The following is a 14,386-nucleotide window of genomic DNA, read 5'->3' on the forward strand; positions in this document are numbered from 1 at the left end:
AGGCTCAGAGAGGTGACATATAACTGGTCTGAACACAGGCTACTGACTCCAGAGTCTAATTTCTTAACCCCCACCCCATGCCTCGCCCCACAAAGAACGCATCAATGTTTGTTGACTGAATGAATGATACAATAACAGCTATATCCTTACCTCTTTGGCTTCATTCTGCGCTTTCATATTTTCAGCAATATACTTGACACTTTGGATGGCTTCTTTGATTTCTGGCGATAAAGCAGAGAGGGACAGCACAGCATCGACAGATTCAGAACTGGAGCTTCTCGTGAGGTTGGCGCTGAAATTCGAGATTTTTATCCTGCGGTGGTGGCAGTAGCCACACATCCCATCCTGGCAGGGGTAGCCTTCCTTGCAGCCTTTGGGCTCTGCGTGCCTGAAGCAATTCAGATTCGACAGCTCGGCACCGTAGAGGGGCCTTGGCTTCGGAGTGTGTCCCTCGCTGCTTGCCGGCCTGGTCATGAACATGACCCTGGGGAGCAAGTTCAGGAATATGGTCTTCACCCACGCGGGCATCGTGTGCGTGGTCGGGGTTCTGTAGTGCACGTTGAGCACGAACACCGTGATGACGATGGACAAGGTGACAAAAATCATGGTGAACAGGAGGTACTCTCCGATCAGGGGGATGACCAGCGACGTGGAGGGGATGGTCTCGGTGATCACCAGGAGAAACACGGTCAACGAGAGGAGGACGGAGATGCAGAGGGTCACCTTCTCGCCGCAGTCGGAGGGCAGGTAGAACACGAGCACGGTGAGGAAGGAGATGAGCAGGCAGGGGATGATGAGGTTGATGGTGTAGAACAAGGGCAGGCGCCGGATGTACAGTGAGTACGTGATGTCGGGGTAGATCTCCTCGCAGCAGTTGTACTTGATGTCGTGTTTGTAGCCCGGGGCTTTGATGATGGCCCACTCGCCGCTCTCCCAGTAGTCCTTGAGGTTCATGGAGGAGCCGATCAGGACCAGGTCGATTTTTGCCTTGTCGTAGGACCAGGAACCGAACTTCATGGTGCAGTTTTGGTAATCGAACGGGAAGTAGGTCACGTCGATTTTGCACGAGCTCTTAAAGATGGCTGGAGGTATCCACGTCACTTCCCCTGTGTACTTGAGCAAGGCTTTGGTCTTGTCGTCCACCTGGAAGTCCCCAACGGCACTGCAAAGACAAAGAGGAGGCGCAGCATCACTACTGCATGGCCAGCTAGTCCGGCTTCTCGCGGCAAGGCACGATTTGTAAAGCTGCGGAAGGTGAGAGCTAAAAAAAAAAGTGCCATAAAAGGTCACCCAGTTCACCGCCCCGTTTAACCAGGGAGTACTGGGACCCAGCACAGGTTCATTCCATGCTGGTATTTACAGAGACACTCCCAAATGCTAGAAAAGGATTTTTTCCCCTTTTAATTAAAGAAATGGGATGAGAGGAGTCACCCTGGAGCCAGGAGTTTAGGCAGCCTTAGGGAATATTTGCCACCTGCTGTCCCTGTGGCTCGAACCTCGTGGTTTGGACCGTTCTTCATTCAGTCTGCACTGGGCACCCAACACGTATGTGAAACCAGGCTGTGGAGCTGGAAGGGGCTGCACAGAGCCCCTGTGGGAGCCCACTGCCATTACACTGAACCTTGGCAGATGGGTTTATTTCCAAGCCCTCCCCCTGGGTCCCGAATCTTCCATTCCCCGCACTCTCCTGCTTCCCAGCACGGCTTCCCAGCGAACACTCACGTCTTCCGCCTCCTTGTCCTTCAAATTCAGCACAATAGCTTTCTTCACCTTCTATTTCCCTATCTGTCCCCATTTTCTCCCCATATTTCTTCTCCCTTCCTTTTCCCCATGTGTGCCCTGACTTTCTTTTCACACAGAGATACACATCTTTCTCAGAGTGGTCTTGTTGGCTCGTTCAACAGAACGTCAGCTGCCGACAAACTCAATACCACGGGGTTTTGCACGCGGCGTTCCATCCACAATGGCCAGATGGGGGCATCTGACAGAAAGGCCAGTTGGTCCTCAGAACAATGCCCCTGCCCAGGGAAGCCTTGGTGGCATTTCCTTAGATTGGCCCTATTGGGTTTCTTAGCATTCTGCAGGCCAAGGCTTTCTTGTCCTTCAAAAGGGAGCAGCCACCACACCCCTTTGCCTTGTACCTCCAGAGCTGAAAACAGTTACAAAACCTAAACACTTAGGGATGTCCTTATGTTGCTGTTTCTGGATAGGAACCTGTGCAAACAGAAGGGGGATGTTCTGGGGCATGTCTTTTCCCCTTGCTAGTCTCTGGCCCTCGTACCCTCATGTGCCTCAGTCGAGCAGAACAGTCATTACACCTGTAGGCTCAATGCCAAAGCCACTACCCACCTTTACTCTGGCCTGCTGGTTTGCCCCAAAGGTGCCCTGCTGAGTTTATATTATACATTCTTAGCCCACACTTCACTCCCACTGTGCCCCCAATTTCCCACAAGATTATCCCCAGCTCCAGGCAGCAGACAGAAGTGTGAGGATTGGCACGGAGGTGGGGAACCACACAGCCCCCGTTGACCCAGTCCACGTCTAGCCCCCGAGGGCCCCCACTGCCACTGGGCTAAGCAGAAGGTTGAAAAGACCCTCAGGAAGACAGAGGCCTCCTGAACAACATTCCTACAGAATCTCGGATCAACAAAATGTCAGAGCACTAAGGGACCTTCAAATCCCAGGGTCTAGTCCAATGGGCGACTAAACCATGGCCCGTGGGCCTGCCCCTAGTTCTGTAATTAAATTTTTATTGGAACAGAGCCACTCCCATTTGTTGTCTACTGTCTATGGCTACTTTTGAAGCTCCAAGGGCAGACCTGAGTAGCTGTGACAGAGACCATATGACCCACAAAGCCTAAAATATTTACTCTCTGGCTCTTTGCAGAAAACATTTGCTGACCCCTGCTCTAGTCCAATCCCTTCATTTTGCTGAAGAGGAAACAGAGGGTCAGAGAATACGAATGATTTGCTCAAGGTCCCACAAAGAGTTTGTGGCAGAGCCTCGGCCGTTCACTTGGGTCCCCATGCGAGGAGACGCAGAAGTGTGTGCGTACCCAAAGGACACACCCCAGAGATAATCCTAGCTTGGCTGCAGTGCTCGTTTCTGGGTGTCCTGGTCACAACAGCTGCTGCCCACAGAACCCCTTGGCTGTGTCTGCCCAGCTCAGAAGGCCTGTGTGTGTCCGGAGCAATGTCAACTGTCCCATCTCTGCCACCAGGAGCCAAAGAACATGAAGACTCAGCCTGGGACCAGGGTCTGGCACGGCCCCAGCCACATAAAGGGCACTCGGTAAATATATGTTGACCAAACCAAGGACCAAGATAGAAATCAGGATCACACACCCCTAAGGAGCCCAACAGATGGCCGGCAGCAAAGGGTGGCAGAGGCGGGAGGGGCCGAGCGACTCACCACGAATCCATGTGGGCTGATTAAAGAAAGGTGGGGGGGGGAGGGGCGGGGGTGCAAATGATGGGCTGAGCTGTCACTTTAATACAAGGGAAGCTGAAGAACATAAACAGGGCGAGGGTGGCGAGTGGTATGAGAAAGATCACGATGGTATAGGTTTTTTAAATCTCTCTAAATTCACTCAGAAAAATAGGGCAACTAGGATAGCAAAAGAACCAACCTACTGACATCATCTGTGGAGTTAGGCTACACCGTATGCCCTGACCCGCAGATGTGAGAGCTGCAGCCAGACCAGCGCCACCAGCAGGACATGCAGGGCCCACGTGGGATCCACGCTGGGTGGAGGTAACCGAGGGGTGGGAAGGGGGGCGGTTCTCATGTCCTAAACATCTCCAAGGAGTGGCTGCCCCTCACGACAGAGGACCCTGCTCCGCACTGAATCCTCAGCAAGGGAACAGCGAAACACAGGGGCTCCCGGGTTCCGCCTTGTGGGCAAGAATGAAAAAAGACTGTGGGACTCCACCTAGGGTCCGCAGAGAGGTCAGGGCTGCCGTGGGCTCTTGAGCATCTCAGAAATGCCTCCCCAAACCTCCCTGCCAGGACGGAGACCCACTCAGAGAAGAGGCTGCTTAGGGCAGGATCCAGACCGAACAGGGTAGGAAACTGGGGATGAGAAGAGACAGGAGGTTCAGAAACCAGAGAAGTCGGCGTCCAGAGGCAGCAGCTTGTGGACTGTGGAGGGGCCACCCAGAGAGGCCAGCCTTGTGTCACTTGAAGGTAACTAACTGAAGAGGGGACTCTTAAGCAGCCGCAACGAGAAGACCTCTCTGTTCCCCCCGCCCCCAACAACCCCTCCAGGAACCTGTCCTGAAAGGAAGGCACAAAACGAGTGACCGAACGGCACACAAGTAGAAAAGGGCAGGACATAAAAACAGAGCCACGAAGCAAGTGAAGCTGACTATGATCCGATATCACAAATTACGCTGAAAGAAACTAAGCAATCTTTAGAAACTGTGAAAGTGCAGCATGAACCAGAAATAGAAAAGAAATAATTTGGCTAAGCAACAGGAGGACGTGTAAAGAACTGATAGAACATAGGAAAGAATTAGGAAAAAGGAAAAAAAAATAATTTTAGAAACAAAGATGAAATTAAGAGAAACGTAAGAACACGCAGACACCATGGAAAGCGTAGTCATGGAAATAGAAGACAGAAAGGAGAAAAAAAATCTTTTACAATCCAACAAAAAGAGAAAGAATTTGAGAGACTATAACATATAGAGAATATAGGCAAAGAAGTTCCAAAATATATATATATAAATGAGTTTCTAGAGAGAAAATCAAAGCAATAGAACAGAACAAAGCTTAACAACTGTAATTTAAAAAAAAAAAAAAAAAAAAAAAAAACTTTCCTGGACTAAAAGAAGGCTTATTACGTACCCAGTGCAGAGTAAAACAACTAGACTTTAAAGACAAAGGGAAGAATCCCTTGGGTAGCCACACAAAAAGAACAATCCACTTATAAATAAAATGGGCAACCATCCCCCTTTTCCCAGGGAAGTCCAGGTCTACATCTGCAGTCCTGGCATGCTTACTAACAGTGTCTCCTTTTCCTCTCAAAAGTCACTCTATTTTACAAGGAAAACACAGTTAGATTCGCATCAGATTTTGACAGCAACACTTTACACCAGAAGACAGTGAGGCAGCATTTTAAAGATTTTCCTGGAAGGAAAACAGGAGGCAAGAATGCGACACCCAGCCAAGTGACCTAAAAGTATTCCCTAGAAAGGTTACAGTGAGTTTACATCACAGGAGAAACTTTGGTATAAGAAAAAAGATGTTTCTAGTGTTAAAAATGAAGAGAAACCCTCAACACAGGGCCAGTCTTGAGCATCCTAAGTTCTCACTAGGAGAGAGATGACGAGGTGGATGATTTTCTGTAAGATGTTGCTTTCAGCTTTGGATTCCAAGGAAATTCCTTACGATATTTGCTCTTCTCCATATCAATTTGAAGCATTTCATTATGTCTCTCATTATTGTTAAAATCATACATCCTAAAGCCCCCTAGTGGTTCACCCAAGATTGCCAGCAAGAAAACAGCAATAAAACCCCAAACATAAGATTACAATTTTTGCCCATTTTCTTAATTCTAGCTTAGCAAAAACTCTCTACGCTCTGCTCAGTTCCCTAAGAGCCTTTGGACCATGAGATTTCTATGACAGTTCACAGAAAAAGGAAAAAATTCTGCAAACCAGTTAAGTTTATCTTGTTTCCCAGTTCTTTGAGGACCAGTCTACAAACATAAATGACATAGAAGAAACGTATGTATAAATGCTGTGTTTCCTTGGAAAAACAGTAAATAAAACAAGGACTGTCTTTGGAGTAGAGACCCCCTTTTGTTTTTGCCAGGGACCAGGAAGTCGGGATTCAGCAAAAATCACAGCTTCTCTAGTCCCAATACTAACGTAAAACCCACAGTACTAATATTAATAGTAAAACATATTCGTGTGTACTAATACAGGATAAAAACCTAAACACAGAGTGCTTTTATTCACTACAATCAGATTAGACTAATTCTACATGAAGTGTCTCGCTGAAAAATGTTTCATGGTTAAAACATTCTGGCCAGGCGTGGTGGCTCACGCCTGTAATCCTAGCACTCTGGGAGGCCGAGGTGGGTGGATCCTTTGAGCTCAGGAGTTCGAGACCAGCCTGAGCAAGAACAAAACCCCATCTCCACTAAAAATAGAAAGAAATTAGCTGGACAACTAAATATATATACAGAAAAAATCAGCCGGGCATGGTGGCGCATGCCTATAGTCTCAGCTACTTGGGAGGCTGAGGCAGGAGGATTGCTTGAGCCCAGGAGTTTGAGGTTGCTGTGAGCTAGGCAGACGCCATGGCACTCTAGCCCGGGCAACAGAGTGAGTCTCTGTCTCAAAACAAACAAACAAACAAAAAACTCAAAAAACATTCTAACTCTGGAGATAAAGCACAGGTACAAAAATGGTACTTTTCAATGCCTGGAGAACAAACTAGTACATGCTGTAAAATACCAACTCAAATTTATATTAGCCCAGTAAAAGAGCTTAAATGTGGAAAGTGTCAGTTTTGTGCGGGTTTAGGGAAGAGAGATGGGCAGGCTCAGACTGGCAAGGGAAGAAACTTTGCAAGAGAAAAAAGAGAGAAGCTTCCCGACACTGGTGGGAAGGTGCACGTGCGGGGTCCAGAGGAGCCTGGAGGTGGTCCACGGCGGGGGCTGCCCGTGAGCAGCTTCCCTGCATGGCAGGAACCACCCGCTCACCTCTCAGTCCCGGACTCACCCTTCTCAACTACAACTGGGATGCGGCCACCCAGATGGGCTGGGATGCTGGGGCCCGGACAGCTCATCCTACTCTGCATGTGGGAACCCCGCTTCACCTGCTGGGGGGCCACCCATCCTTTCCCCAAGGCTCAGAGTGTTTCCCGATGGGAGGAGGCATGCAGGGCACACTCATGCAGGAGGGTAACCGTCTGCTGGCAGGCTCGCAGGCTTGCTGCGGGGGAGAGCAAAGAAGAGGTTCGAGGGCAGGGACAGAGGCAGGCTGAGGGTGCCCAGCTGAGCCTCTCAACCACAGCATCAGCCTCCTGCACCCACCGCTCACAGCAGCCCCAAACAGCGGACTGCTGAGACCACCCTGGGCCTGGCTCTGCCACACGTCCACTGAGTGAAGTCACTCTGGGCCTCATCCCACACCTGAGGAATGTTGGGATGGGCCAGATCTGTGATCCCCAAAGCAGGCGGGCCATCACAGCCCCCAGGACAGCTTTGTGAGAACACACGTTCCTGGGCCCACCCCATACCCACTGAGTGTTTCTGTGGCGCAGGAGACGGGGACAAGTATATAGATTTTTTTGGCCAATGTAATACATATTAACTTCAGAAAAGACAATGAGGAACAATGAGAAAATATTTTAAATACAGGCACCTATATGTTTAACAAGCTCCTTGGTAACTGCCAGGCAGCAGGCTGGGAACCCTGGGACTACATGACTCAGGATCACACGGCTGTGACCTTCTCCAGCACCCTCACTCTCTCAGAGAAGACAGTGAGGAGGGCACGGTGTGCTCCCGTTCCTGTCTGTGCACAGGCCGGTAACAGATGCCACACTCGGGGCCCTCCCCTGGCATCTCGGGGCCCCCCACACACACTGGGGCCGGTGCCCAGATCCTTCCAGCCTTACATCCCACAGCGCAGCCAAGGAGGTCACTCTGGCTGCCCATGACAATTCTCCTGCCTCCCTGAGCCGTCCCTGCTCCATCTCCCCTTCCTCAGATCCTACATGACCTGCAAGACCAGCTTCAAACACCACTCCTTCCCCGCAGCTTTCCGAGATGCCCCTCCTCCACCCACACACGGCCCCCTTTGAAGTTGCTCTCTGTGGCTCACTGGCACCTCTGGTACTTGGTACATAGTAGTTGCTCACTAAGAACTTGCAGAATGAGCTAATGAATGCAGCCCTCTTGGCAAAGGCCCAAGGAAGGCCAGGCTGGAAGCACAGTGGGCCTAGGACCCAGGGCCCAGGCTGACAGCCGGCCACCCAGCACCTTACTTGTTATACAGCACGATGTCTGGCTTCCAGATCTTCTGTGCAGGGACACGCATGAACTCCGCCCCGTCGTAGTCAGAGGGGTTCCACTTCAGCTTGTAGTCGTTCCAGATCTGGGGGGAAGAGGCAGGGAAGGAGAAGGACACAGCAAAAGGACCAGCTTGTTTTATTTCTCTGGACACCACCCATCTTGGTGACTCCCCGCCCCTGCTGTGTGTCACCGAGCCGCCTCTGTGCTGCCGGCCATGCGGCCCGATTTCTCATGTGGGCGCAGCAAGGGAGCGTGCTGGGCCGATGCGCAGGCCGCCTCCTGGCCCTAGGAGAGCCACTGCCTCCATGACTGTGTGCAAGCCCAGCTCCTCACCAGTAAAACAGCAGCCACTGGTGCTTTCTCTGGTCACTTCTAGTGCCAAGTCCAGGTTCATGCCTTAAGCTCCTGCTGTTTACATCCCCTGAAATGGCTCTCTAGGGGTTGTTTCAGACAAGTCCCCTACGAAGCCCCAGTAAGAGGATGCGCTCCAATCACACACAGAACCCTGTCCACCTCAAGGTCAAGCAAGGCCGGCCTCTGAAAGGTTCTAGGGGAAAGAGCCGTGATCCCATCAAGGCCCAAGAAGTGTTTGGGTGCAGAGGCTGGGATCCTGAGCACCAGGAGGGGAGAGGTGAGGCCGTGGCCACAGAAGGAGCATGTACCATCGAGTGCAGGTGGGGCACTGTGCCCATCTGGCTTTCCAGCCTCCCGGGGACGAAGGCTGCATGAGCTGAGCGCTCGGCTGGCCAGCCTGGCAGAAGGGTCACCGTCAGGCCAATGGGCCATTATGCCTCTCAGAGGTCTGGACAAAGCTTCCCGGGGAGGACACGTGGAAGTCAATTTGATGGTCTCAATCTAAACAGAAAAACCCAGAGTCCCTACTCCCACCCTACCAACAATGACAACAGCACCTGATTCTGACTTAAGAGTGAGTTTCTGGCAAGAAGAAGGGACCACCCTAGCGCTGGGGGCCAGGGCTACACTCCCAGGCCTGTACCATTTTGCTGCGGAGGTCTCTGTCTCCAGGCTGCAGTCTGTCCACCTGTGACTTGAGGGGCCAGGCCTTGTGGTCCTTCCAGGGGCACTGTAGAGCAGTGTCTGTGACCCAAACCCCTGAAGAGACAGATCTGCCAGTCGGCAGACCCTGATCTGGGTCCATGACAAGGAAGCCTGGCCTTTGGGCCCTTCTAGGTTCACGGCCAGCAAACACCGCAGTCACCACCAGGGGGCAGCAGTGCGTAGGGCCTGGCACTTACTTGCTTGAGCCACAGGTTGGTCTCCATGATCTGGTTCACTTCATCCTGGAAAGAGAAATTAAAGCGGACAGGCGAGTTACACAAAGAAAGATTGCTCTGGGAAGGCTCCTCCAGAAGCCCCGCACCCCATGGCCAGGCTCCCGGCCAGCACTCACCACCTTCACCAGCTGAGACATGGACACCTCAAAATGGATGATGACTGGGTCGGACACGTTGGCCACAGGCCGGATGATCTCATTGTAATCTTCAAAGAGTCGCTCAAACAGCCGGTGCTCGGCCTCCGAGGCCCTGGCCACTGCGGGAGGCAGCACTGTCAGCCAGGGGTGATCACTGGAATCCACAGCCCAGCGCCCCGACATCACCCATCTACAGCTTCCCCTCCAGTGACTGAGGGTACTCTTTGGAACCCCTGACTTCCAGGCTAGTGCCTCCCCCTTGAGTTACACACTGGGAAACTGAGGTCCCAGAGGGGCAGGATCCCACCAGGTCACACACATTCAGGCAGAAGCACAGCGGTCACAAGCCTGGGCTCTGAAGCTGGTGCAAAGCCTGACACGACGCTATTGTGAGCTGTGTGAGCTCAGGCAAGTGGCTTAACCTATCTGAACCTCAGTTTGCTTATTTGTCAAAATAAAGATTATAAGTGTATCCACCTCAAAGGTTATCATGAATGAAGCGCTTAGGCTGGGGCTGGCATGTGGTAAGAGCTCAAGGACTATCCTTTACCTTTGTTGTCACTACAGGGCAGGGTGTGGTGCAAATGCAGTCTGCCAGGGCCCAGCCACTCTCTGCTTCCAGGATAGAAAGATGACCCCTGGGGCAGGGCCACCCAGGCCCAGGTGCTCTGCTTCCCAGCCTGGGGGGGACTGCAGCCCAGGTTGGGGGCCCTCCTTCATCCCACCCAGGGCCCTGTAAGAGTTTGGCCACCAGCCCTCTTAGAAGCCAGGGTACCCACACGGCTCCCGTGATCTGGGAGTGCGGCCCACAGTTCTTGCTGGGGTTGTCTTCACATCCTGAATAAGGACTCCGACCTCTCTGCAACCCTTGGGAGCCCGCTTTGTTCATACACCACCCTCCTGCATGGATGGGCCATCCTGGGTCAGCGTCTGCTGCTTCCCACTTACTGACCTGGGGTGAGTGGCGGGGGAGGGGAGTCCTTGCGGAAGTCGAATCCAATTCTTTTGGGTTCTGAAATAGGGTTTTGCCCTCCCCTCCGCTGCTCTTCCCCAGAGCGAAAGGAGGGGCCCCAGGAGCCCGGCTGGGAGTGCAGCACAGCGCTCCGAGCGCACGGCCACGCCGCGTTCTCCCACGGAGACCACCGGCCGCGCGGGGGCTGCGCGAACCCCCCGGCAGCCCCGCCACGGCCCAGCCCTCCCAGGGCACCACAAGAGCCTTCTAGCGGCGCCGGTCAGGGCCGGCTTCTCCTCACAGGCGTCTCTAATTCTCTAGCACACGAACTGCCACCTGAGTTGTATTTAACTCACGCTAGTTTTGAGCCGGGGCCTCGTGAAGCATATGTAACTCACATCTCTTCACCCTGAGAGCCGCGAGAATTATTTTTCAAGTTGCATATAAGTCACTCACAGAAAATGATTAAAAATAACAAATTTTTCATTGAATTAGAAAGGATCGTTTTGCTTTCGAAGTACCCATTCTATTTTCGTGATAAAACACCGTGGCCCCAAGGAAAAACATTTTTTTTTCCTAGCGCGGCAGTCAGTGTGCGGGAGACAGGCGGGAGGCGCGCCGGCTCAGGGTCTCTAAGTTCCGCGAGGGGCGCGCAGAGCCAGGGCGGGGGACGGCCGGGGTGCGGCCCGGCCCGGCGGCCTTGGACGAGTCTGCAGCCCTCCCGGCCGCAGTCCCGCCGTCCACACCGCCAGCGAGGCGGCGGGCGGGCGGCAGACGGGCACCGGCGGCCTGGGCGCGCCAGTTCGGCCACCCGCTCGCCCAGCAGGGCGGACTCGGCTCCGCGACCTCCGCGCCAGCACGAGAGGGCCGTCCGGAGCCCCGGCCCGCAGGCAAGCGCCCCTCGACGCTCCGGGAGCGCGAACCTCCGGGAGGGCTGTCCCCTCCCAGTGCCCCGCCGGCCCGGCCGCGCCCCGGCCCGCTCCTCCGCGCCCCTCAGTCCGCTTCCCCGCGCGGCGCGCCGGCCGGCAGCCCCCGGGCCCCCGGCCCCCCGCCGTGGCGTACCCGACAGCAGCGACAGCAGCGGCAGCAGCAGCGGCGAGCGCGGGCGGGCACCCATGCCGGGGCGCGGACGGCGGAGACGGACGGCCTCCCCCGCAGGCCGCACACTCGGAGCCCGGCGCCCGGGCGAGGCTTCGCGGTCTCGGCGAGGGCGGGGCGCGCAGAGGCGCGCGGGCGCTTAGGGGAAAGGGCCGCGGGACCGGCCCGCCCCCCGCGCCCTGGGCTATCCCTCTGGGCCCGCGGACCCCACCGACGGCCCGGCGCCCCCTGGCAGAGCAGGTCCTGTTCCCGCCGGGAAGAAGGGGGCCGAGTCGCTGTCCCCGGCTTCCGGGGCGTGTGCAGCTCCGCGGGGGCTGGGAGCGGTGCGCTAGGCGGGCGCTGCAGGAGAGGCTCTAACGTACGCGCAAAAGGAGAGCTCCAGTATTTAACGCTGTTGATTGTTAAATGTTTCAGATGTGATACCAGTATTTTTTTTTAAGTCCTTATAGTTTAGGGCCTGGGGGGCGGGTTGAAGTCTGCCGAAACAATATTGACCATGAATTGATAAAATTGTTGAGGCTCGGTGATTGTACCTGGACATTTGTTATACTATAATATTTTCTCTAATTTAGAATGTGTTTGAAATGTTCTTTTTTTTTTTTTTTTTTTTTTGAGACAGAGTCTCACTCTGTTGCCCAGGCTAGAGTGAGTGCCGTGGCGTCAGCCTAGCTCACAGCAACCTCAAACTCCTGAGCTCAAGGGATCCTCCTGTCTCAGCCTCCCGAGTAGCTGGGACTACAGGCACGCGCCACCATGCCCGGCTAATTTTTTTCTATATATATTTTTAGCTGTCCATATCATTTCTTTCTATTTTTAGTAGAGGTGGGGTCTCGCTCTTGCTCAGGCTGGTCTCGAACTCCTGAGCTCAAACGATCCGCCCACCTCGGCCTCCCAGAGTGCCAGGACTACAGGCGTGAGCCACCGCGCCCGGCCTGAAATGTTCTTTAATCAAAAGTAAAAGACACGAAAAAGGAAACAGAATTTAAATTGAGGTTTCATTTGCTCTTCTGACAAGCAATCAGAGAGGGCACCGGGCTTCCCACTCGTGATCCCTGGCAGAACCCGCCTGTCCACCCGCCCCCCCCCAATCTGTAACCCGGGGCGCCCACGAACAGTGCAGGGGCGGGTCGGCCCTGGGGTCCTTGGCCTTTCTGACCACCCACCAGGAATGGGGGCACCTCAAGAAGGCTTCCTTGATGTCCTTTATCACAGGAAGAAGGAATCTGTGGTAAACGCTCCCCTTGGCATTCAGCAAAGGCGAGTGGCCTTTGTTAGTTCCAGAATGGGCTGCTCACCCATGTTAAAATCAAACAAAAGGAGACAGTTTGTAAGACCCACCTTTCAGGCCCCCCATTAAAGCATTCTCATCCTCCTGGCAAAAATCCTTCATTGGTAAAATACTGCAGATCACACGTCCAACAAACAAGTTGTTTGTAAAACTCAATAGTAAGAAAACCAAGAACCCAATTTAAAAAATAAGATTTAGACACTTTGCCAAAGAGGATATACAAAGGACAAAAGAGTACAACAATTGGTAATTGTTGAGGCTCAGTGATTGCACCTGGAGGTTTGTTATACTATAATATTTTCTCTACTTTAGAATATGTTTGAAATGTTCCTTAATAAGAACTAAAAAATAAAAAGTAAAAAATGTTCATCACTGGCCCTTAGGGAAATACAAATTAAAACCAGGATAATATGCCAGTTCACATCCACTAGAATAGCTAAAATAAAAAGCAAATGCTGTCAATACCAAGTGCAAACAAGGATGCTGAGCAGGACTGCTCCGACTTTGGTGGGGTTGCAAAAGGGTATAGCCGCTCCCCAAAACAGTTTCTCATATGGTTAAACACACGCTGACCATATAACCCAGCAATCACACGCCTGAGTATTTATCTAGAGAAATAAAAACTTTCGTTCACACACAATCCTATACGTGACTATTTATAGCAGCTCTATTCACAATTGCCAAAAATCAGAAACCGCCTAAATGTGCTTCAGTATCCGCACAATAGCACACTGCCTAACCAACACAAAGGAGCAAACCATCCATACCCTCACACACCAAGGAATCTTACAGGCATTATGCTGAATGAAAGAAGCCCGTCTCCAAAGGCGACATACTGTATGATTCCATTCAAATGGCATTTTTGAAAAGATTGAACGTTGGTGATGGAGGAAAGGTACGTGGTTGCCGGGCTAGGAGTAGAGGGAGGCTGCACTATAAAGGAATAGCAGCAGGGAGTTGTTTTGGGTGACAGATCTCTCCTGTATCCTGATTGCGGTGGCGGTAACACAAATCTATTACATGTGTTAAAATTCATAGAACTGTACGTTTGAAAGTCCATTTTCTTGTATAGTAATTAAAAAATAGAATTCTTTAAGAAATCCTCCTCCATTCCACAGGTATTTTGAGTGCCTACGACGACATGCAAGGCACTGTGCGGAGCACGTGTGAGGAGACAGACCTGAACCTGGCCCTGATGTCAGAGTGGAGTGTGACCTGCGCTTGGGGTCATGGAGGAGGGGCCGCGCCCTTCAGGTGGGGGAACCAGGGACCGCTGCTCACAGCAGGGGGCACCTGAGCTTGAAGGAGGAGTCGGAGCCATTCGTTCATTCGATGAACATTTATTGAGCACCCACTGCGTGCTGAACTCTGTCCCAGGCCCTGGGGATACCACAGCGAACATGAAGGAGCAGACCCTGCTCTCACAGAGCTTCCACTCCAGTGGGTGACGAGTGGATGGCAGACATGCCACCAGGTAGGAGCTCCAGGTACCGAGGAGTGCTGGAGGAAGGTGACGGGGTAATGCGGTCATGGGGAGGCTGCTTTAGAATGAAGGGGTGACTAAGGAAGGCATCTCGGAGGGGGTGTCA

The 14,386-nt window shown here is 52.8% G+C and overlaps 1 protein-coding gene across 2 annotated transcripts in view; it reads right to left on the minus strand.

Moving 5' to 3' along the window:
* CHRNA3 (cholinergic receptor nicotinic alpha 3 subunit) overlaps positions 1 to 11,727 on the minus strand; it is a 38,006-nt gene extending 26,279 nt beyond the window's left edge. For both annotated transcript variants that reach the window (XM_069481530.1, XM_069481522.1), the window contains exons 1-5: positions 11,474 to 11,727; positions 9,439 to 9,578; positions 9,284 to 9,328; positions 8,000 to 8,109; positions 151 to 1,162 (exon numbers count right to left, since the gene is read on the minus strand). In XM_069481530.1, coding sequence (XP_069337631.1) covers positions 151 to 1,162; positions 8,000 to 8,109; positions 9,284 to 9,328; positions 9,439 to 9,578; positions 11,474 to 11,528 — 1,362 coding nt within the window. In that variant the 5' untranslated portion in view covers positions 11,529 to 11,727. The remainder of the gene's footprint in view (positions 1 to 150; positions 1,163 to 7,999; positions 8,110 to 9,283; positions 9,329 to 9,438; positions 9,579 to 11,473) is intronic.
* Between the last annotated feature and the right edge of the window lie 2,659 nt (positions 11,728 to 14,386).

This window comes from Eulemur rufifrons, chromosome 2 (assembly GCF_041146395.1).
Source record: "Eulemur rufifrons isolate Redbay chromosome 2, OSU_ERuf_1, whole genome shotgun sequence".
In the NCBI taxonomy this organism is placed as follows: Eukaryota; Metazoa; Chordata; class Mammalia; order Primates; family Lemuridae; genus Eulemur; species Eulemur rufifrons.